Below are 21258 nucleotides of genomic sequence, written 5' to 3' on the forward strand. Positions count from 1 at the left end.
ACCACCCACTGACCACCCACCACCAGAGATCTGGATGTAAGCAGACGCCTACACACCAGGCCAGACCCTCGACAGGAAGGAGCATCTTGCTCAATACTTCCCAATCCGGAGGCATTACAACCCCTCGCTGCTCTGAGAATGCAGTTGGGGTATCGGCAGCAAACACCACTTTCTCTCTCCATCAGTCCACCTCTGAGGGCCTCCACGGTACCCACAGCTCCATGAGGTTCCTACCAATCTACCTGGGATAATGCAGCCCTCTGGATGGTGGGGAGGGACACACCCAAGGGGGGTCCTGGCAGCCAGGGTGAGCAGGCAACCAGGGAAGCACCTGTTGGTTCCAGAAGGCTAGAGCTCAAAGCATGGTAGAGATGAGAAAGGAGAGGCCAACCGAGGCCCAAGGTCAGTGTTGCTCTCCTTCTCTGAGAAAGAGAGTGGGTTTGGGGACTAATAAAAGGCAAGGGCGAAATTTCTCCAGCGAGTTTCCATTGTCACGAAGACAGGTTCTAGTCCCAGTTCAGCCAGGATCGCCACTTCCCAGGTTTCTGGAGGAACTTGTTCAGCTCCAGACAAGAAGAGCTACACTGGAGGAAGCAAAGCTGCCCCCACAGTGCCAGGACCGCCCCCGAACAGGGCTCTCCCAGGACCTGCTGGACCTGCTGTCTCCAAAGGAGTCCAAACAGTGGGTTTGCCGCACTGCACACGCTTCCTAACACTGTTAAGTGGTTAAGGTTACAGACATCAAAGGAAGCCCTGGAAACTGTCTTCTCAGACACATCCAAGCCACACCAGAAATCCTCCCCAGCATGGACCTGTTTGCTCTGCTGGGCCTCGAATCTCTGCCGAGGTCCCGACTTTAACTTTCGCAGGATGGAAGACACCAACTGCTCATTTTCTCCCCTAAAAAAAAATAAATTCTGACTTGAAAACAAGAACAGATGGCTCAGCCTTGACATCCCGTGCCCTATTTCTTCCCCAAACCGAAAAGAGACCTTCTTGGTCCCCAAAGGGTCCCCACTGCCCCATTTCTTCTGTGGTCATGTAATCCCTTCCCCCTGTGTCAGACAATGACCTCGTGGGGGCCTGGCCCAAGAATCCCATCTTGGCTTTGGTCCAGAGCTCCCAGTGCCATCGCCCAAAAGAAGCCCCAGGTCACCCTGAGAGGGCAGGTGGGGCCTTCCTTCCCCCTTTCACAGGTAAAGAAACCAAGACCCCAAGAGCCCAGATTCTCTCCGCAGGGGCAGGACCAATCCCTCCAAGGCCCATGCCTAATTCTGGACACATCCTTCCTTCTCCCGCAGCTCCCCCAAAGCCATTATAACTCTCTTTCGCTAAACACCCAGAACTGAGTCTCTTTTGGTAAAAATCCAATTTAGTCTTTATGCATCCACTTCTTTATCAGAGCTCGGGAGAAAGCCTCCGTCTTGCTCTGCCCTGAATCTCTTCCATCCAAGTGCATTTTAGGAGCGGCCCATCACTCTGCCCAGAGCAGAAGTAATCTGTGGCAGGCAGGAAAAGGGCTGGAACCTGGCAGGTCTCAAAAGGAAAGCCATTCGTCGTCCCAGCTGGGAAGCCAGAGCTCCGTCCTCTCCAGACGGGCTGATTAATCACCAGAATCCAAAATGACAGCGGCCCCCGGCAGCTCGGCTGTCTCCAAAGCCAGAATCTGCCCCACTGAGGGATAAAGGAGGGGCCCATCCTGTTCAGATATCCTGCCACATGCAAGTACAGACAGGTCCTGGGGACAGTGTGTGGCTCCCCCCATGTCAAAAAGGGAAGCCTCCTTGGGAATCAGCCTGCAGGACAGGGGCAGGCAGGCCTGGGGAAGGGAGCACCAGCCCTCTGTCCCCAGACTGCACGACTGGGCCCTGCCAACCTGACTCCTCGATGCCGAGGCCCCACAAGTGAGCCCAGCCCAGCCCACGGCGGCGCCCTGCTTCCCTGCATCGAGAAGGCCATCGAGAGCAATGTACAGCTGATTGCCTCTGCCACGTCCACCTACAGACCACACTCAGAGCATGCTTCCAAATCACTCCGGGCCCTCTCCAGACCCTGAGTCATTTTTCGATTGTTAAAATTAGAATGGTCTCCCAGCAGACTCACTCCCAAATCTAAGCCGTGTCAAACGAGGCTGGGTCCTATTCCCGGTCAATGTCCCCAGGCACCTGTGCTGTGCTTAGCTCCAGCTGGGGCTCTGGGGATACAAACTCTCCCCCTGGCCTCGTGGACACCCTGCGAGGCAAGCACCCCCCTGTGCAGATGGGAAAACAGGCTGGTGGAGTCGACAGGGCTTGTGAGTTACAGGGCTGGCAAATTACAGCCTTATCCAAGGCGACACCCCTAGGAAGCCACAGAGCCAGGGCTGAACTCCAAGTCCCCCTGATCCACCTTCTCTCCCTGTGCCCTAGGCTTTGCAGTGTCCAGGGAGGTAACCTTGCCCAGCTCCCAGGTGACCTGAGGGTGTGTCTTCCCCCTTAGCCAGCAGGAAGCCTCTTTGCTGATGGGGAGTCTAGAAGCCAGGACCTTGAGGAGGCCCTGGGTGCCCCCTTATTGATTAAAAATATACTGTCACCATGTGCCGGCCACATCTGAATGACACCGCTTAATCCCCTCAAAGTCTCCCCCCCACACACACACACACCCATCTTCTCTCACCAGCTCCCTCCTCCTCCAGGGCTCTTCCCACACCTACCTGCTGTCCTTCAAGGCCAGCTTAAAGGTCGCCTGCTGTGAGTCACCTCCCAGGTTTCTTCAGTGAGAGCTGTCCCCTGTCTTCTGTGTCCCTATCGCCCTGACATGTGCCTACAGGTTATCCCCAGGTCTCCTCCTCTCCTTTGGCAAACATTCCTATGGCACTGACCAGCCATCTGGAGCGCTGGTATTTCTAGAGACCTTCACGGACTGAATGTTCGTCACTATCCCCAGGTGGTGGTACTATTGTCATCGCCCCATTGTATAGACAAGGACACTGGGCACAGGGAGAACCAGTGGCTTGCCCAGGACGATCACGGCTTGTATGTGATCTTACAAGGGTCACTTGCTGGTAGGTGGGTTGTCCATAGTGTCCTGTGAATTCCCTAAGGTCAGAGGTCACATCCAAGTCACATTTGGATGCCCAGAGCCCACCATGAGGCCGGTGTTCCATGCTTGTTCCTGCATGGAGCTCAATGTCCAGCAAAGTCACGCCCTCTGTGTGGACAGCTGAAGGTGGCCTACAGGGGCCTGGCCCACCAAACTTCCAGGTGCTCTGAGCACCAGCCTCCGCCATCTTTGGCAGTCCTTCCTGAGGAGCCTGGGCAAGTGAAACAGGAACCCCTTTCTCACCCGTGAGTCTGACCGAGCGTACACACCCCTGTGACCATTCCTCGTTCTTGTCTCTGAGGCATGGCCACTAGACCTTCATGAACAACCATGATGGGTAACTTTCTAGGCCTGTCTGGATCCCCCAAGACCCCTGAGTGAGTAGGACCATAGGCCCATCTGGGCAGGCCACACTGTGACCAGCAGCCATGGGCATGCAAGGAACACTGGGCTGAGTCAGTAGATTGACCACGACTGCTCACCCTGGGCTCATCACTCAGCAATAATTAAACAAACGGTGGCCGTGCTTCAACTTGCTATTGCTTCCAAATGCATCATTCACAACAACCTGGAAAGAGAAGACCACTCAGAAGAGCTGAATGAGAAGCCAACTGGACCTCACACTTTAGCACACTGGACCTTGTTCCTTTGAATGTTCAAAGAAGAAACAGGGAAGCAGACCAGGCTTTGTCTCAGCCACACCTGGCCCCATGCCCAGGGAACCCTCCAGGAGGGGGGCCGTGCTGATGGGTCAGTGAGTCCTCTGAGCCAGGACCTATGGCAGGCCATGGTTCCCCTCTGTTCCACCCTGTTGCCTTGGTAGCAATAGGGGTCCGGGGTTCCCCTGAAACCAAGGCAAGGCCCAGCCCTGAGACACAGGCCTCCTTCTTCTGGGCCGCCTACTCAGGGCGAGGCTGGCTCACAAACAGAAACTGGGAGCTGCGCTTCCCAACACTGAGCACTTCCAGTTTACACTGATGCACACACAGGGTCCCTGGTGGCCGTGCGGTGCCAGGCAGAGGCTCCACATCAGGCCCCACCTCCGCCCAGCCTTGCTCTCCACGCCCACACCCTGGCCACACTGTGAGCAGGATTCCCGCCTACAGGCCTCATTCGGGGCAGTGCCATCTCACAGACACACCCTGACAACTTCAGATCCAGAGGGAGGGGGTCGAGTCCCATCCCTTTCCCTCCAGAGGACCCCATGTGCTTGAGACAACTGCGGCCTGTTGCTTGGCAACCTCAAAGCTTCCCAAGGGTAAGGAGGGGGCTTCTGGAAAGTTATGGAACGTAGAACCAAACCAGAGCCTTGCTCCAGTTACACCCTCCTCCCAGGACAAGGCCTGGCTTTGTATTTGTGTCACCAAAGAGTCACAGGTGACTCGCTCAGACTTGGAAAGCAGAGAGCCCACCTGCCATTCTCAGAGGCCTGATCTGCAACCTTTGCCCAGAACAGAAGCACGCCCCTCCTCACCAAGGAGCCCCCACAGCCCCTGCCTGACACCTGCAGGGCTTTATGTGCTCCGTCCCCTGAACGAGTCAGCTCACCAGCTCTCAACCCCTCCACACCGGGGCAGGAGGCTCAGGGGTAAGAACAAGCCCAGGGCTACCCATCCAGGCTCGCCCGTCACATAAAGGGAACCAGCAAGGACCTGTCACATCACTCTCTCCACAAGGCTGGGGTCAGGGCCTGCCAGGCCACAGCTCACAGAGAGTAGGAGTCCCCAGAGCAGAGCCACACTCGTGGCCTAGAAACACGGCCGCCCCAGGAGTGTGGCCAGCACTCTTCTGAGGACATGTAGTCAGGTGGAACAGGTGGCCCCAGACCTCTCAAGACACGTTTGTCCTTGCCACACTGCCTGTCCCAGACCTTGCTCCAGGAGAGTCAAAGCTCCTCCTGAAGAAAACAGAAATCCTCAGCTCAGCCCACAGCCAGGCCTGCTGTCCCCGGGCACTGGAGACCGGCTTGGTCAGGACACGTCACATCTCCCACTGACGTGCAAGCTCTACTCCAGCCACCTAACCTAGCGACCCCCATGGTGGACGGCTGAGCCCCCACTGCCAGCCTCGATCCCAAACCACCGCCTTGAGCAGACAGGCCTCGCTCCCTGCCACGCCCCAGGCGTCTGCCCCAGGACCCTCGTGTGATCGTCGGGATGTGTTCTTGGGTCTGACACCTGCCAGAGACGGTGGCTGACATCCAAAGTCATCCGACAGCTGAGGGGAAGGCACGTGAACTGCCTCTTCATCCAGGTGCTTTGGTAAGACAGCCTGCCGGGGTCACCAAACCTCCACTCCTGCAGAAGCACCTCCAGAGGATTAAAAATCTAACACTGTGTCCTCCTCTATTAGGAGGTCAATGGCTCACTCCTGTGGACACCATCTCCGTCTTTTATAAAGTTGTTATTGGAAACAGGCAGTGGTCCTGGGAGAGCAGCCCAGAGTTAATTACTCTTTGTGTGGAGTTTCAGGTACATCTTACATCCGTACCTTTTTATGGCTTCTTAAAGCCCGTTCATGTTAATCATTAAAATTCTCTCTCTCTCTCTCTCTCTCTCTCTCTCTCTCTCTCTCTCTCTCTCTCTCTCATCTCTACAATACTTCCATGAAGAATCAGGAAGTGCATTATTATTCCCATTTTACAGATGATGAAACTAAGGTACAGAGTTCAGTGACTACTTCAAGGTCAGCCCCTATAGAGCATGACAGTCCGGTCATCCACGGCAGGTCCAGAGCTCTGCCATTGAACCGCCCCGCCTCTGACCTCAAGGATTTGTCTCTGGGTCCTAAGGAGAAGTGTTTTTTCCTCCCAGGGGACACCAGACGATCTCTCACCTTCAAATCCAGGGCTCAGTCACAGCAAGCTGTTCCTCACAGATGCCTCGTGACACCCTCTCCCCCTGCTCCATTTGGAGACTCACTTGTGATTTTATCCAAAAGTGTGATATTTCACATTGTGTTTACTGCCACTCAGGCAAAATGCACTTGCGGAGCACTTACGACGGGCCAGGTACCAAGTGAGGTACCCTGACGCAGAGGCCTGGGTCCACACAAATGTGCCTGAGCACTCCCCGCCTCAGTCCTGGGTGCCAGGACCCAGCAGATACAGAACAGGTGACGTATCTGTCCTCATGGGCAGCCAAACTCCCAGGAAGGGAGCAGTAGTCAAAGACCAGCAGTGACAAAACAAAGCTAAACAGACATCATGAGGGACAACCTCCCGCCCCTGAGGGCCAGGGGTTCACCACAGAGCTCTCAGGGCACCTCAGTCCTTCCGGAATGCACAGGGCTGAAAAGCAGCCATTAACTTAGAAAACCCCCAACAGAGCTCAGGCCCAGGTCACCACTTCACTGGCCTCCAACACACGCTCTGCCACTGAATGAAGAACCAATTTCCATGTGACTGCACCACACTTTACGTTCTCCCGTGCATTATAACACAATGACAACAGTGAATTGTAGTGGGAGCCTATGACACAGGTCCCTGTGCTCAGTTGCTTTACGCCAATCCTCACAATGACTCTCAAACAAGGACAGTGTGGCTCGGGCGCAGCAGAACACACATCCACTGGTCTGACTCCAAATGTCTTTCCACATGGCCCAGCTGACTCCCCACCCCGCACATCCACTCGAGCGAGCCGTCACCAACATCTGCATCAGCCTCGGGGTCCTTCAGCCTTCGTTCATTCATTCTACAGATGTGTACTGAGCACCTACTATGTGCTAGAAAGTGTGCCTGGCACTGTGGGGAATCAAAACAGACCGGTTCTAGAACTCATGGAATTCCTAGTCCCCTGGAGGAGCAAGAGACCAATTGATCAAATAATCCAACCCATGTCAAGTTGCAACTGGAATAAGCACTAGAAAGGGAGAGTTCACAGTTCTCAGAGAAAGTGATGTGAGAATTTTCTCAGCCAGGGAGGACAGAGGAAGCATGACTGGGCGAGTAGCAAAGGAAGAAGAAAGGTAGCATGAAGCATCCCGGGGAGCAGAAGCATCTTGTGCAAAGGCCCTGCACAGGACGAGCAGGTTCACCCAAGAAGCAAAAAGGACCACATGGCTGGGCCCAGAGGAAGCGGGGGATTCACTGCTCAACGGTGACTGTGGGAGTGGACAAAGCAGCAGTGACTGTGGGAATGGACCTCAGAGGACTCCATGACCATGGGAGAAGTTTTGTCCCCATTTCCAGGGTACCAACAGGGAGGCCACCTGAGCAGCATTCTGGGCCAGTGGAGCTGTAGCTGGGGGAGCAGAGGACAGTTAGAGACAGGGACAGTGCCTGCACCTACCCCAGCCCAACTGCACGGTGGCACTTTTCATGCTGCATGGTAATGGTCCCTGGGTGGCCTCCCCCACGGACCTTTGAGGATGCAGCTATTTCAGGCTCGTCTCTGCATGCCCCAGAACACGCCTGGGGCCTGGCCCACTGCTTTGCAAGCATGACCCAAATGTATGCAGAGACGCCACCCTGCCCTGAAGAGGACCTAACGGGAGATGTGCAGACACCCAAACACTGCCGCCCGAGTCAACTGGACAGCAGGTGACAAGTGCTCAACTGGACGTGTTCCCCAGGAGCATGGGGAGAGGGGAGCAGAGGTGGTGCAGAGGGAGGGTTTGTGGGATCCAGGAGTGTAGACAGGCACACTCAGGGTGAGCAGAGAGCGCAGAGCGGCAGCGTGTGGCTGCAGGGTGGACAGGGAGATGGAGAGGGCGGGTGAGCGAGAGGGAGGGAAATTCATGAGGGAGAAAGAAGCATCAGATGCTCCTGACAGCTGTCCTTTGCTTTTAGGGGAGGAAGACAACCTAGGAAGAGGCTGGTTCACTCCACGCTGAAGCCTGAAGCCGTGGGCATCAAAGTCAGACCCTCCACATTCAAATCCCAGGTCGCCGCCTGGTCATTTGGAATGTTGGATAAGTCTCTTAACCTCCTCCCCCCTCTTTTATTTATTTATTTATTTGTTTTTTGTTTGTTTGTTTGTTTGTTTTGTTTATTTTGTTCTGGGAGTCAAACCCAGAGGTGCCCTACCACTGAGCTACATCCTAGCCATTTTTATTTTTTATTTTGAGACAGAGTCTGAGGCTGAGGCTGGCCTCAAACTGGTGATCTTCCTGCCTCCTGCTCCCAAGTTGCTAGATTACAGGCGTGCACCCTTGTGTCCAGCTAAACTTTCTCAGCATCAGTTGTAAAATGTGGATGATAATAGTGCACCCATCAGACGACAGTGACGAATGAATGAATGCTGCGTAGCACCTGGGGACTGACACAGGTAAGTACCTGAGAAGGGTGAATCATCCCGTCCTGGTCTCTCTTCTTTTCATCTATTCCCTTGCAGCTCAATGTTCCCATTTTCTTCTTTGTTCATGACAATGAGGTTAAAATCCCTCCTAAGGCTTCCCTATGTTTCTCGATATCCCAGGGAGCACTGGGGTCCCCAGAGGATGAGTGACAGATGTGTTGATCTCCCTTCCATCAAAGTCAAGGCTCTCCCTGAGCTGGGCTGCGTAGGGCTATTACCCTGGGCTCTGGTCATATGCCCCAGAGTGGGTGGCCCAGTCCCCAGCTCCCAGTTAAATTCCTGAAACAATTCTGGGCATTTTCAGAGAAGATCCGATGAAGGGGTAGTTCTAGAAACAAAGCTATTTGGATAATACAGTGATGATCATTCTAAGTGTGACGGTGGCTTTCAAATCACTTCCCTCTGAACAAAGTCAAGTGGATCATGAGCAGAGTGTGAAAATATCATTTTCTTGGTGCCACCGCCTGACCCCACACCACGAGAGCGGCAGTCATGCATCACTCCACAGAGTCCTTCTTTGGCTGGATTTTATCAGAACAGTGACTGATGAGGTCCTTGCCAGATGGCAGGAGAAGGGTCTGCTTCCGCCAGTGCCATGGAACACAGGCACTGATGAAGACAGATGAGTCCATTTACTCCGTACTTTGGATCTACCACTAATTTTCTAGATGACAATGACACTTCCTCCTTCTAGCAACACAGACTATTCAAAAAGGCCAGAAAAGTAGAAAATTGGCAAAAAGTTTCCTCAATCCATCCAAAAAGGTTCATGCCTTTCACTGACTCAAGAATTTTCTTATTCCAACTCCAGGTCATTTATGCTCATCTTACACCTGCTTCTAATAGACATGGTTTTCTGATTTGGGGTCACCAACAGGGAGAGCTTGCCCAGGTCCTGAGCCAGTGTTGATCATGAGAGGGGAAGAGCAGAAGCCTCTGGCCCAGGAACGAGGAGCCTGGAAGAAGTCTTGCTATTCAGGGGATTCCAGGGCACCTCTTTACCCACTATGTCCAGAGCTGCTACTAGACGCCCTGGCTCACCAAGGCTGATGACTTAGCTAGGACCAGGCATGGACTGCAGCAGCTGGCACTCACGTTCTCTGGAAGTGGAAGTAGAATATCAAAACGAGGTTCCTCAGACACTGCCCAGAAGAAGAAATAACAATCAGTCAACAAAAATAAGAAAAAAATGTTCACCATCTCTAGCAATTAGAGAAATGCAGATTAAAACTACACTGAGATTTCATCTCACTCCAGTCAGAATGGCAGTTATCAAGAATACAAGTAACAACAAATGCTGGCAAGGATGTGGGGGGAAAAGGTACACTCATACATTGCTGGTGGGACTGCAAATTGGTACGACCACTCTGGAAAGCAGTGTGGAGATTCCTCAGAATGGAACCATCATTTAGCCCAGTTATCCCATTCCTAGGCATATATCCAAAGGACTTCAAATCAGCATACTACAGTGATGTAGCCACATCAATGTTTATAGCAGCTCAATTCATAATAGCCAAGCTATCAAGCTATGGAACCAACCTAGAACCAGCCCTTTAACAGATGAATGGATAAAGAAAATGTGGTATATATACACAACAGAATATTACTCAGCCATAAAGAATGAAATTATGGTATTTGCCAGTAAATGGATGGAACTGGAGACTATCATGCTAAGTGAAATAAGCTATCCCTCCAAAAATGAAAGGTAGAATGTTCTCTCTGATATGTGAATGCTGACTCACAATAAGTGGAGGTGAAGGAGGGAGGAGGGGAGGTTCACCAGATTGGACAGGGTGCAGTTGGGGGAAAGAAGCGGGGTTGGGAACAGACAGTAGAATGAATTGGACCTAACTTTCCTGTGTTCATATATGAATACATGACCAGTGTAACCCCACATCATGTACAACCATGATGTATGAATGGGAAGTTATGCTCCGTAGATGCATGGGTATCAAAATACATTTTACTGATGCATATAACTAAAAAGAACAAATTTTTTTTTTTTTTAATTTTCGAAAGTTGGTTCCTATGTCTTCCGTTAATTAAAGCATCCCTCCAGCACGCTGACCTCCTAAGGCCGTGATTCTTCTCAGCCGCTGGAAGCATCTCTTTCCTAGGTTTGCTGGGCCCTGGAGGATGCTACGTGTTGGTCGGAGAAGAGTGACGTCAGCTTGGCATGTCATCTTTCACTGGAACATCCAACGAGGACCCTTTCCTCTTTTCACTCCCCTAAAGGCATCAAATGGTGAGAACGCCGAAGATCGACCCTAGAGAATGAATTACGACCAAGCCCTTCCTTCATTTGTTAATTCACTCGGAACTGGAGACCCGGGATCCAGGCTTTTAGATCTCTTTGTTTGTTCGGTAAATATTTATCGAGCTCCTTCTCTGTGCCCGGCCCTGGGAGGGAGCCTGGGAGCAGCACAGAGCCAGACGCTGTCCGGCACCTGCCCTGTCCACGCTGACAGCGGAGCAGACACCTTCCACAGAGCTGCAGTCGCCAGGGCAGTGAAGACTCCCCCAGTCTCGGTGACGAACAGAGCTGCGGGTCGCAGATGCCCACCCTCTCTGGGGCTCTGGCTGCTCCATTTTCAGCCCGGCACACCTGCTCATCCTGAGACAGCCAGGTACAGAGGGGAAGGCATTCCACCAGCCTCACGGGGCGTTGTTACATAACCGTGGAGAAGGAGGAGAAGAAAATAAAGTAGCAGATGCCATGCAGCTGCTCCCTGGGCCAACTGTGCCATTTAATTTTCTCACCTTCCTAAAACCAAAATAAATAACCAAAAAGTAAGAGATAAGGAGTCAACTTTGCTTCACTTCCAAGCCACCTGGCAGACGACTAGGCAGGTGCCTGAGGAGGCGGGGCCTTGCTGGCACCCTCTGTCAGTGCCTGTTATTGCTGGACCGTACCACGTGCAGCTGTGTCTGTCTGTCTGTCTGTCTGTCTGTCTTGATCACCTGTTAGACGGTGAGCTCTTCAGGGCAGGGTCTGCATCTCATCTATATCTAAGCCCCAGAAGCTTGCACAGGGCCTGGCAAAAGGTCCTGTTGGTCAGCATGTGGGCTACCAGGTCACCGCAGCAGAAACAGGCTGTCTGTGGCAGACAACTAGGTCGGCCGCTCCATCTCCTTGGAAGAGAGAACCCACAGGGAGAGGTACAGCGGGCCAGCATGGCATGCCACTCAGGCCACAGTCGCCCAGTGCAGACTCTAGAGCCTGGCTCTTTGGGTCCAACATGGAACTCCTCCTCCTTGATCTGGCCACGACTTCTTGAGAGAGGCCCCCAGTCGGCAATTCCTCCTACCCAGTTCTCGTTCCAGACCCCTCGCCTTCTCAGGTATCCCAACAGTATCATGAGCTAGGTGTTTTCCACCTGTTCCTTCATCTTTCACAGGTATGATCCCTAAGGTCTCTTACACTTATAAGTCTATCTTGATATCTTCTTCCTGAAATGACAAATGACCATGACATTCATATGCTCCTCTATATTTCCCAGGCTCCTTTGAAACTACTTTGGCCAGTCACTATTTCTAGTCAATGAAATATGAGCAGAAAAAATGTGCTACTTCTAAGTAAAGGTGGTTATAAATCTAATGTGCCTTCCTTCACAGATTTCTCTCTAGCCACACCTCCTTGAAGCCCAAAGATGGAAGGGTCATAACACAAAAACAGCCTGAATCCCTATGCTAATGCTTGAAGGAGACCCAACAGGAGGACCTCTGACACATCCAGGACTTTGTGAGAGCAGAATATAAATCTACTGTGTCAAGCAGCAGAGGTTTCAGTATTCATTTTTTAATGTAGCATAGCCTAGCCCATCCTGACTAACAGAAGACATAGAGCCTATGTACCTATTTGTTCAGCAAATGTATTTGCATCACCCTCTTATACTCCCAGCTGTTCATTTCTTATGTCTCTGCATGCAGAAGTTCTTATTTCTCTGTGCTCATTCATCGGAAGTCCAAACCCATGAAGAAGGCCCCTTTAAAGAAAAATTCAGACTGCTAAAACTCTAGCCCAATGCCAAGGACGAAACAGGCCCTAAGTCTATTAATTCCACCCACCACCTCCTCTCCAAGGACTTTAAAAGACATCTGGAGACAGTGGGTGTGTCCGTGGGTGCCTGACTAGGTTGGAGGAATTATGGGGGACGAGCATGGCCAAGCCATTGTCCTCACTTTGGGATGCTCAGGGGTTGTGGCCGGTGGGAACACACAGGTAGCAGCAACAGGTTGGCAGCCGCTGCATCCTGATCTCTGGAGTCATTTGCACCCTGATATGAGGGAAGATGGAGGCCCTGGGGCTGTGGGCCAGGCGCAATGTCCTACGAGGTCATTGTCTGACTCAGAAAGCAGACCTGGCTGTTCCTTTAGGGTTCAGGTTAGCAACACATATCAGCCTTGGCAGGCCTGGGGAATCCGCCTGGCCTCTCAGAGTTTCAGCCCAGGGGAGGGACCAAAAGACCAACATGGCCGTGACAGGAGGCAGAACAAGAGCCAGGCTGGGAGGTGCCCACCGATAAAGACCTCAGTGTTTGTGTCCCATTTCCAATACCCCTGCTCAGCAACGCAGCGTGTGACACGATGGCAGATAAGGCTGCTTCTAGCTCATTGTGCGGAGCTTCTGCACCATTCCTCTCAATCCTGATAAGAGCCCTGGGAGGTCAGCCTGATTGTCCTCACCCTGTACAAAAATAATAATAATGCTAGCAAAGAGCAGCAAATATTTACCAACACTCCTGACGGCCCCAGCGTTGATTGGTTTGCTCCCCTCACTTGTTCCTCTTACACCTGAGGAGGCCATTAGCATCGTGGCTCCATTTCATGGAGAAATGAGGCAAATTGACTTGCTCAGGGTCACCAAGAAGGCAAGGAGCACCCTATGGGATACAAATCCTGCTCTCCTGACCCTGAGACCAAGACTTAGTCCACAGATGCTAGGTGAGAGCGCCAGGGGGAGGAAGTTCGCCAGCCTCTTCCTGCACGGAGGCTCTCTCTCTCGGCTCCTTCGCGTGCAGCCATCACCATTCAGTGATGCACCCCTCTCAGCCCATGTCCCCTCTGTCACCCCTCCTGCCCTGTCAGGTCTCAGCGTTGCTCATTCTCCATGTCCCTCCAGACCCCATCGTCTCTGTCTTCAGCTATGTCACTCCGTAGCTACTGGCTCCTGGGTCTCCAGCTCCTTCTGTCCCTAGACCACCAGCTCACTCACCCAGCACACTCACCCTGCAGACCCTCCCGTGGCTCCCCCGGCCCCATCTTCCTGAAGCAGCCTTCGGGACCATCCACACCCAGCACCGACCCACTTCCCCCTGCAGGCCCTGCCCTCAGGGGAAAGCAGGTCAAACACAGCTCACACGTCGCTGCCTCCATCCTTGGATCACGGGGACCCTTCCTGAGACCCAACCTCCCCTCCGCGGGGCCTGTGCCTGACTGCATCTTCACCTTCACCCTTCCAGGCCCACCACCACTTCCCCTCCCCCAGGAGCCGCTCTTGACCCAGACATGGTCTCTTTCTAAACAGCCCTGGCATCTGTCCTCTCACTGTCCAATGGAGCATTTCCCCAGGGCCTGCCTGTGGGGGTCCGGTAGACCCACCTGGCACCACATCCCTTTCCTTCGAGGAATCACCTCTTTTCCACTCTGTATCCATGTGGTGGGATGGAGCTGACCTCACCTCCCGGGCCTTCATGATACGCTGCCCGATGCCCCAGGCCTGGCACAGGGACACCATGTGCCTGACTTGGGGGTGAGCACGTGACCCGGGGCAAGCCCACAAGATGTGAGTCTGGGACTTCTGCTGAAATCATTGGGAAAGAAACAACTCTTCTTACTGGAATTTCTAAACTGGGAGTGTGCAGACCTGCAGCTGTGAGAGGCCATCTGTGCCACCACATGGGGACAGCCTGCCCCGGAGTGAAGCTGACAGGAAATCAGAGCCAAGATGCAGAGGGGGGAATATTTTTAAAGATCTCATTAGAGCCTCTGGATTCAGCCATGCCTGAACACAGCGCACTGCAGTTTTGTTCAGTGATATGAACAAGCAAAAGTTGGGTTTCCACCACAGGAGTCCTAAGCATTGCACTTACCAGTTACCAGGGCCAGGTACCGTGCCGGGCAGTCGGAATGCTACCACCACAAAGATGTGGGCCTGATCCTAAAAAAGTTCATGCTCCATCTTTACATTTTAAATAAATATTGTATGGAGATGTAGTTTCCATACTATAACATTCTACCATTTACAGTGTACAACTCCATGGTTTTCCATGCACAGAATTATGCAACCATTCTACTATCATTTTCTATCCGGCATGGAAAACGAAGACTTCATTCTTACCCTGTGTGTGGACTGTACCTTCCTGCAGCACCAGTAACTCCACAGGTGCTCAGCAGAGCGGTACTCAGCCTCCTGAGGAGGCTCAGCCTGGTGAGTAATAGGTATCTGGCAAAGCCACTCATGGAAAAAAAACCCTGCTCATCAATCACTGGGTTTTCACGGGATCTTCTAACCTGGATCCTGTATTAGGGTACTGCTCCTGGGAGCTGCACATCTGGGCTGTGCACCTTTGGTTCCCTGGATTTTCCTTTAGTTTATTGCAAAATGCTTTAAAACAGCAACAAGTGGGAAAACACAAATCCATCAAGAGTGGAATGATTCAATACTTAAGTGCCCATACGATAGAACTGTACCCAGCCACTAAGAACCATCTTGACAAGAAGGACTGAGGACAAGGGGAGATACCCATTATATTTTGTTAATTGAATGAAACAAGATCTTAAAATGCACATAGTATAATATCTCAAGTACATAACATAGTAAATTTGGGCCACTGGAAGGAAATAATGTTACTTATTAGGCATAATTATTTTAGAGTAAGTGATTATGGGAAATTTTTTCTTTATGCTTTTCTACTATTCCAACTTTTCTAAAATGAACATTAATTCAATCAGAACCACCAACACTATTTTTTTAAAGAGAGAGAGAGAGAGAGACAGAGAGAGAGAGAGAGAGAATTTTTTAATATTTATTTTTCAGTTTTCGGCAGACACAACCTCTCTATTTTTATTTTATGTGGTGCTGAGGATCGAACCCAGTGCCCCTCATGCCAGGAGAGTGTGTTACCACTTGAGCCACATCCCCAGCCCTAACCAACACTATTTTTTAAATTCATTCCTTGGTCATCGGTTCATTTTATTAATGTGACTACTAAAGAATGAAAAACAACCTTATGGAGAATGTCTCTGAATCTCTTAAAATATTGTCCCTCAGATTCTTTTAACCAAACTCAAGTGATATTTTTTGACAAAGATTTTTTAAAAAGACATCATCCCCCAGAATCTTATAATCAAACATGTTAGTAATGTAATTCACCAAATTTTCCTTTTTACCTTGATTGGTAGGAAACTCAGAGCAAAAATTTAATGATCAAAATGCAATAACCAGGCTGGGTAGATATAGCTCAGTTGGTAGAGTGCTTGCCTTGCATGCACAAGGCCCTGGGTTCAATTTCCAGCAACACACACACACACACACACACACATAAAATGCCAATAACCATTTTAGTCTTGGTTTGGTAACTTCCATGCTGTTACCTAGTTCCTGATGCTTCCTTTCATCTATATTTTCAGTGTCTTGCTTGTTTTTAGATATGCAAATCCTCCTTGGAATACATAAGCAAGCATTTGCTGAAGTGATCTGATGTTACACCAGAGAAGCAGAGGTTCTGACAGGTGATCTGTTGTGATGTTTCATTTTGACAAGCCCGGGGCATTGAGTGGGACCTTGAAAGTTCTATCGTTTTTCTAATTACACTAGAGGGTCACCCTGGATAAATACATATGGGAGGCTCCTATATAGAGATAGGCTCTCCCCAGTGACCAGATTAACCCATTCCTTCTAAATGTCATCTTACAGGCCATATGGACCAAGGTCCATCCTGGCTGCCTATTGTCACCGGCCAGTGACTGACAGCAAATATCTGCAAAGCCAGTTGAAATACAGTCATCACATTCAACCTCTGCTTGAGTCTTCAGACAGTAAGTGGCACAGCCAGCAAGCAATTAGGTGGCACTCACAGTCCAGAAACACAGCTCCCCCCACACTCACCAAAGGCCCCAAGCACCCATCGGATGGCCCTGGATTTGCTGCATATTACCCAGACTAATCTTTCCTTCACTCTGGCTCAGAGGAGGAAAAAAAAATACCTCTACTTTAAAGATGAGGTCACAAAAAAAATTAATTATATCACATGGGCACACTCCTAAAATGTGATGCTTGGTGGCTGAAAATAATATATTTGATTGTCAGCTAGAATTACTTTTTTTCTAGCGTTAACTTCACTGACTCTCCACACCATTTCAAAAACAAACAAACAAACAAAAAAAGCACTCTTAATAATTGAGTTGTGACCATGTTATCACAGCGAAAGCCATACACAGCTCACTTGTGAACACACACTAAATGGAAATGAAGGAAAGGAGGCAGAACCATTTACCCAGTGCTTACAGTGTGCCAGCAGAGCCCGGGGAGCTGAACCTGCCAACTCAGGTATCTTCCTGTGAGCCCCACATCACTGTCCTACAAGCGTATATAATATCCTCACTCTTTTAGATGTGGACATCTAGGCAAAAGCAATTAGGTACCTCATTCAAGGTGGGGTGTGGGGTAGTAACCAGTTTCTCAGTGTCCAACCCTGGTCCAACCTACTCCAAAGCCCTGGGTCTGGTCCATTTCAAATGGCTAGAGACTTCCCACACACACACTGTTTGCAGGAGACTGAAAATTATCTCCTGTCCTCTCCCCCACTGTTTCCTAAACATTCCCAGGAACTGAAGCGCCTCTGACTGCCTTTGGCCCCTCTCAGAAAGTGACCAAGACACACTTGAAGAATAAAATATGAAACTAAGCACCCAGGGCTTGGCTGCCACAAACAGGCTAACAGGAAATCTCTTTCATGGAAGTTTCTAAAGGGAAGAAATTGATAGTGAACACATCATGCCACTGACAATCATTGGTGACATGCAAGCAGGACTGCCCTGTCTACATATGTTTTTGTTTCCACCGAACCTGGTCTCCAGTGGTGTCCCTTCTAGAAGAATAAGTATGGAAACAGTGCCAGGACATGCCTCTGTGTGATTGCGTTTGTGTGTGCTGGACAAGTACCCCCAGAGAACTTGAAGTGCTCAGGCAAAGATGAGAATGACAGGAATGTCATTCGGAAATGATTTCACACCCGGTTAGCCCTGTACAGCAACCCAGCTTGCATCCTCCGGGACCAGAGGACGCTTCGCCTGCAGCAGCCTGCGCGCATCGCTGCCAACTGCCACTGGTTCCTTCACCTTTTATTTACCGCGCAGAATAGACTGGTTCATCAGTGAAGAGCGGAAGGTGGGGAATAAGAAACAGTGTAGATTCTGCTCTTTCCAGGGGGACACAAAAAAAAAGAGCTAAGAAAGAAGGGAAGCCCAGGTTGCACCACCAGAGTGGTAGCGCCATTCTCCTCCCAAAGTGGCTGCACCTGGGCTCCAGCAGAAGCACCGAGGGGAGCTCTGGAAAGCAGGGTCAAGCCCAGCGCCTCGGCGGTGCTTGGAGCATTGGAAGAGGCACCAACCCAGAGCACCGCACAGGAAATCACTGCCCCCTTCAGGCCGCATCTCAGACGCCGCGGCCGGAGCGTAGGGGCTCCCTCAGTCTGGAAAAACTCGCAAACCCGACCTTGGGGTGCAGGCGACCGCTTCTCCAGAACCTCTCCGCGCGCCCTAGCCCCCCGGTGGGCGGTGAAGGTCGGCGCTGGGGCTTCAGACAGAATTCAGGCCGAGGGCATAGGGAGGGGTCTTGGGATGGAAAGCTCCGGCTCCGCTCAGAGGAGGCCAGGAGGCGAATGAAGCCCGCTGCTGCGCTTTAAGTCCGTGCTCGGGCTATTAGAACGCTTCAAGTCTGCACCCGAGAAAGAAGCTGCGCCTGCAGCCGCCTAGTCCACACACCACTACACGTCCGGGGAGAGACCTGCCACCACACTCTAGGAGCAACTAACCCGAGGGGGTTCTCCTCATTAAACCGCCCGGGGCCACTGGCAGCGCCGGACACATCCAGGCAACACCGCTGCGGAGCCGGCGGCCCCACACCTGCGGACGCCGTGCTGCTCCGTGCTGCTGGCGCGCGCCACACGCCCAGCTCGGCCGGTGCGCTCGGGTCCCAAGATCCCGCAGCCCCACGGACCTCAAAGCGCCTCTTGGATTTCCTGAGGGAGGGGGACGGTAAGCAGGCCCACGGCCCCTCCAGCCCCGGCTGGCCCAGTTTGCAGTCAATGTTTGCAGTCAATGCGCCTGTTCCTCTCACCCGTCTCCCATACCCCACGAGTGGCATCTGGGCAGGGGCAACCACTGCAGGCCTTTGGGGATCCACCTTCTCCACTACCTCTCTGCTCAAAGGAGACACTAGTCTTGTGTTGCCCCCCCTCCAACACACTATCTCCAGAGCTGGAGGATGCTCTGCAAATCTGGGTACCAGTTGTGCTAGCCAAACCCAGCGGGACCCGGGGTGAGCACTGAGCACCAGCCCGCGGTGCCCTCGGCAGGCGCGGGCGGGTCAGTCAAGGCTCTGGCCAAGGGCTGGAGCTTGCTTCTGTCCAACACTCCCACTCCCCGCCGTCTCTGGAGCCCCGACGGCACCAGCTGCCGGACACTCACCTCGGTGTCGTAGAGCCGCAGGTCGAGGAAGTAGGGGCGCAGGAGTGACTCGTTGCGGATCTGCTCGATGGCCAGTTCCACGGCGGGGAGCACGCCGCGCCCGATGCTGCCCTTGGCCACCTCCTTGGTGAGCGGCATGAGGCCCATGATGGAGAGCGGCGGGCTGCTGGGCGGCGGCCGGGGGGCACCCCGCGCCCAGCCCCAGGCCCCGGGCGCCAGCAGTAGCAGCAGCGGCAGCAGCAGGAGCAGCAGCGGGCGCGCGGGCGGCGGCGGCGGTGGCGGCGGCGGCGGCGGCCCGGGCTGCCCGGAGCTCCGCGGGGAAGCCATGCCGCGCCGCGGGCTGCGGGCGCCGGCTCACTCGGCCCGCATGGCCTGGCCCGGCCCGCCGCCCGGCGCCAAGCTCTCCCCGCGGCGCCCGCGCAATGGCGCCGGCTCGGGCCCCGGCTTCGGCTCGGGCTCCGACTGCTGTTCGCTCAGAACGGCCGCGGCGGCGGCTCCCGTGACGGATCAATCACGCCGAGAAGGGGTGGGAGCGAGCGGAGTGCGGGAGGCGGGGATCGAGCGAGCAAACGCCGAGAGGGGGCCGGCGTCTCGGCGCGCGCCTCTCTCCAGCGCGGCCGCCCCGCACCGGGCCGCCTCCGCCCGCCCCCGTGCGCGCTCTGAGCCGCTCTCCCGCCTTGAGCGGCTAGGCGGCAGCCCCTGGAGCCCGGCCGCGGGAGGGCGGGAGGCAGGAAACGCGGGAGGCGAAGGCGAGGCTGCACAGCGGCGGCTTGGGCCGCCTCCAGGGACGGGGACCGGCCGTGCGCGCCGGGGGAGGGGGAGGCGCTGCGGCGGCCGCGGGGAGGGCCGTCTTCCCAGCACACGCACACACGCGCCCCCGGCCCTCCGCCTCACCGGCTGCTGCTGCCCGCCGGCCGCCGGGCCCTTAGCGCCCGGGGACAGAGATGGGGGACCTGGACCGTGCGCTGTCAAATGTGGGGGCCGCTGCCGCTTGCCGAGCGCTTCCTGTAGAACCCGCAGGGTGACTGCTTCTCAGAGGTCTGGGCGAGCAGGTCTGGGCAGGCAAACGTTCCATGAAGACGTCCTAGAGGCACCTGAAGCCTGCTCTCTCCTGTTCTGCTCTGGAGCCCAAGGCCCTGAAGGAGCCCGGAGGATCACGGAAGATGCCCGCCGGCGCTCGGGAAAGCCTCTTGGTACTAGGTCTCCTATCCTTTGAGTCTTGGCTGAGGACACCCTTCTCCTCACCTGACGCAGTAGCCGCCCTTTGCCGACCCCAGCCGAGGGTTGGGATCCGAACCTTGCGTGCGGCTACCGCCCCCTCCAGGCATTTGACCTCCGCGTGTCCCCACTCCAGAAGGGCCCCGCCCTAGAATTCCTCCCTGAATGGGAGCTCTGTCCTAAGGCCAGAGCCGGCCGTGCACCCCTGGAGTCGCATAACTGCACTGGCTAACCTTAGCCAGAGCGGTCTTGGACCAAATATGCATAAACTCCATGACCTAACACCTTGGCCCCCTCCGTGTCACTCCATGAAGAGTAGGGACCTTATTCCATAAATTATAAAATCTCAGGGGCTGTTTAATGCCAGGGATATGGCAGGACATCAAATCACAAAACATCCTTGAGGCTGAAGCAAGCATTGTGGGCCATACCCATGACCTTGTAACAAAGGTGGAAATTTAACCTTCACCCAGTGCTTGCTACCTGCCTTACAATGTAGTTGACACAGCAGTCCTATAAACTATGTATACTGGGTTCATCATCCCCACTTTACAGGTGAATAGGTTGAAGTGGTCTGTAGCTTGCCCAAGTATCCAGAGTTAGGGAGGATTGGAACTGCAGAGCTACCAGGGGCTCTTTGCACCCATGGATCTCAGTTCCCTCAGGCATTTGGTGAGGGAGTCTGACCAGGTGATGGCCACGGAGCTGCTCTGTGAGTGAGGTAAAAGTGGCCCTTGAAGCAGGGCTGGGATACCAGGACCAGAGCAGAGGCAGAGCAGAAGTCAGTACCTTGGACAGCGCCAAGGGAAGTGAGCCAAACTAGCCCTGCCCCAATTTCTCTTTCTAGGCTTCTACAGAGGCTACCTTCCGCTTTCCTTAGCATTTCTTCCTCCCCAAGTTGGACGGTTTGCATGAGCAGAGCTCATCTGAGCATCTCCACGCTCCCCAAAAATTATCCAAAAGATGGGGT

General features: G+C 53.3%; 1 protein-coding gene across 1 annotated transcript in view; it reads right to left on the bottom strand.

Moving 5' to 3' along the window:
• Gabbr2 (gamma-aminobutyric acid type B receptor subunit 2) overlaps positions 1-19397 on the bottom strand; it is a 348083-nt gene extending 328686 nt beyond the window's left edge. Inside the window, exon 1 of the mRNA XM_026415240.2 lies at positions 19071-19397. Within this exon, the coding sequence (XP_026271025.1) occupies positions 19071-19397 (327 nt within the window). The remainder of the gene's footprint in view (positions 1-19070) is intronic.
• Between the last annotated feature and the right edge of the window lie 1861 nt (positions 19398-21258).

Source organism: Urocitellus parryii, chromosome 4, assembly GCF_045843805.1.
Source record: "Urocitellus parryii isolate mUroPar1 chromosome 4, mUroPar1.hap1, whole genome shotgun sequence".
Taxonomy (NCBI): Eukaryota; Metazoa; Chordata; class Mammalia; order Rodentia; family Sciuridae; genus Urocitellus; species Urocitellus parryii.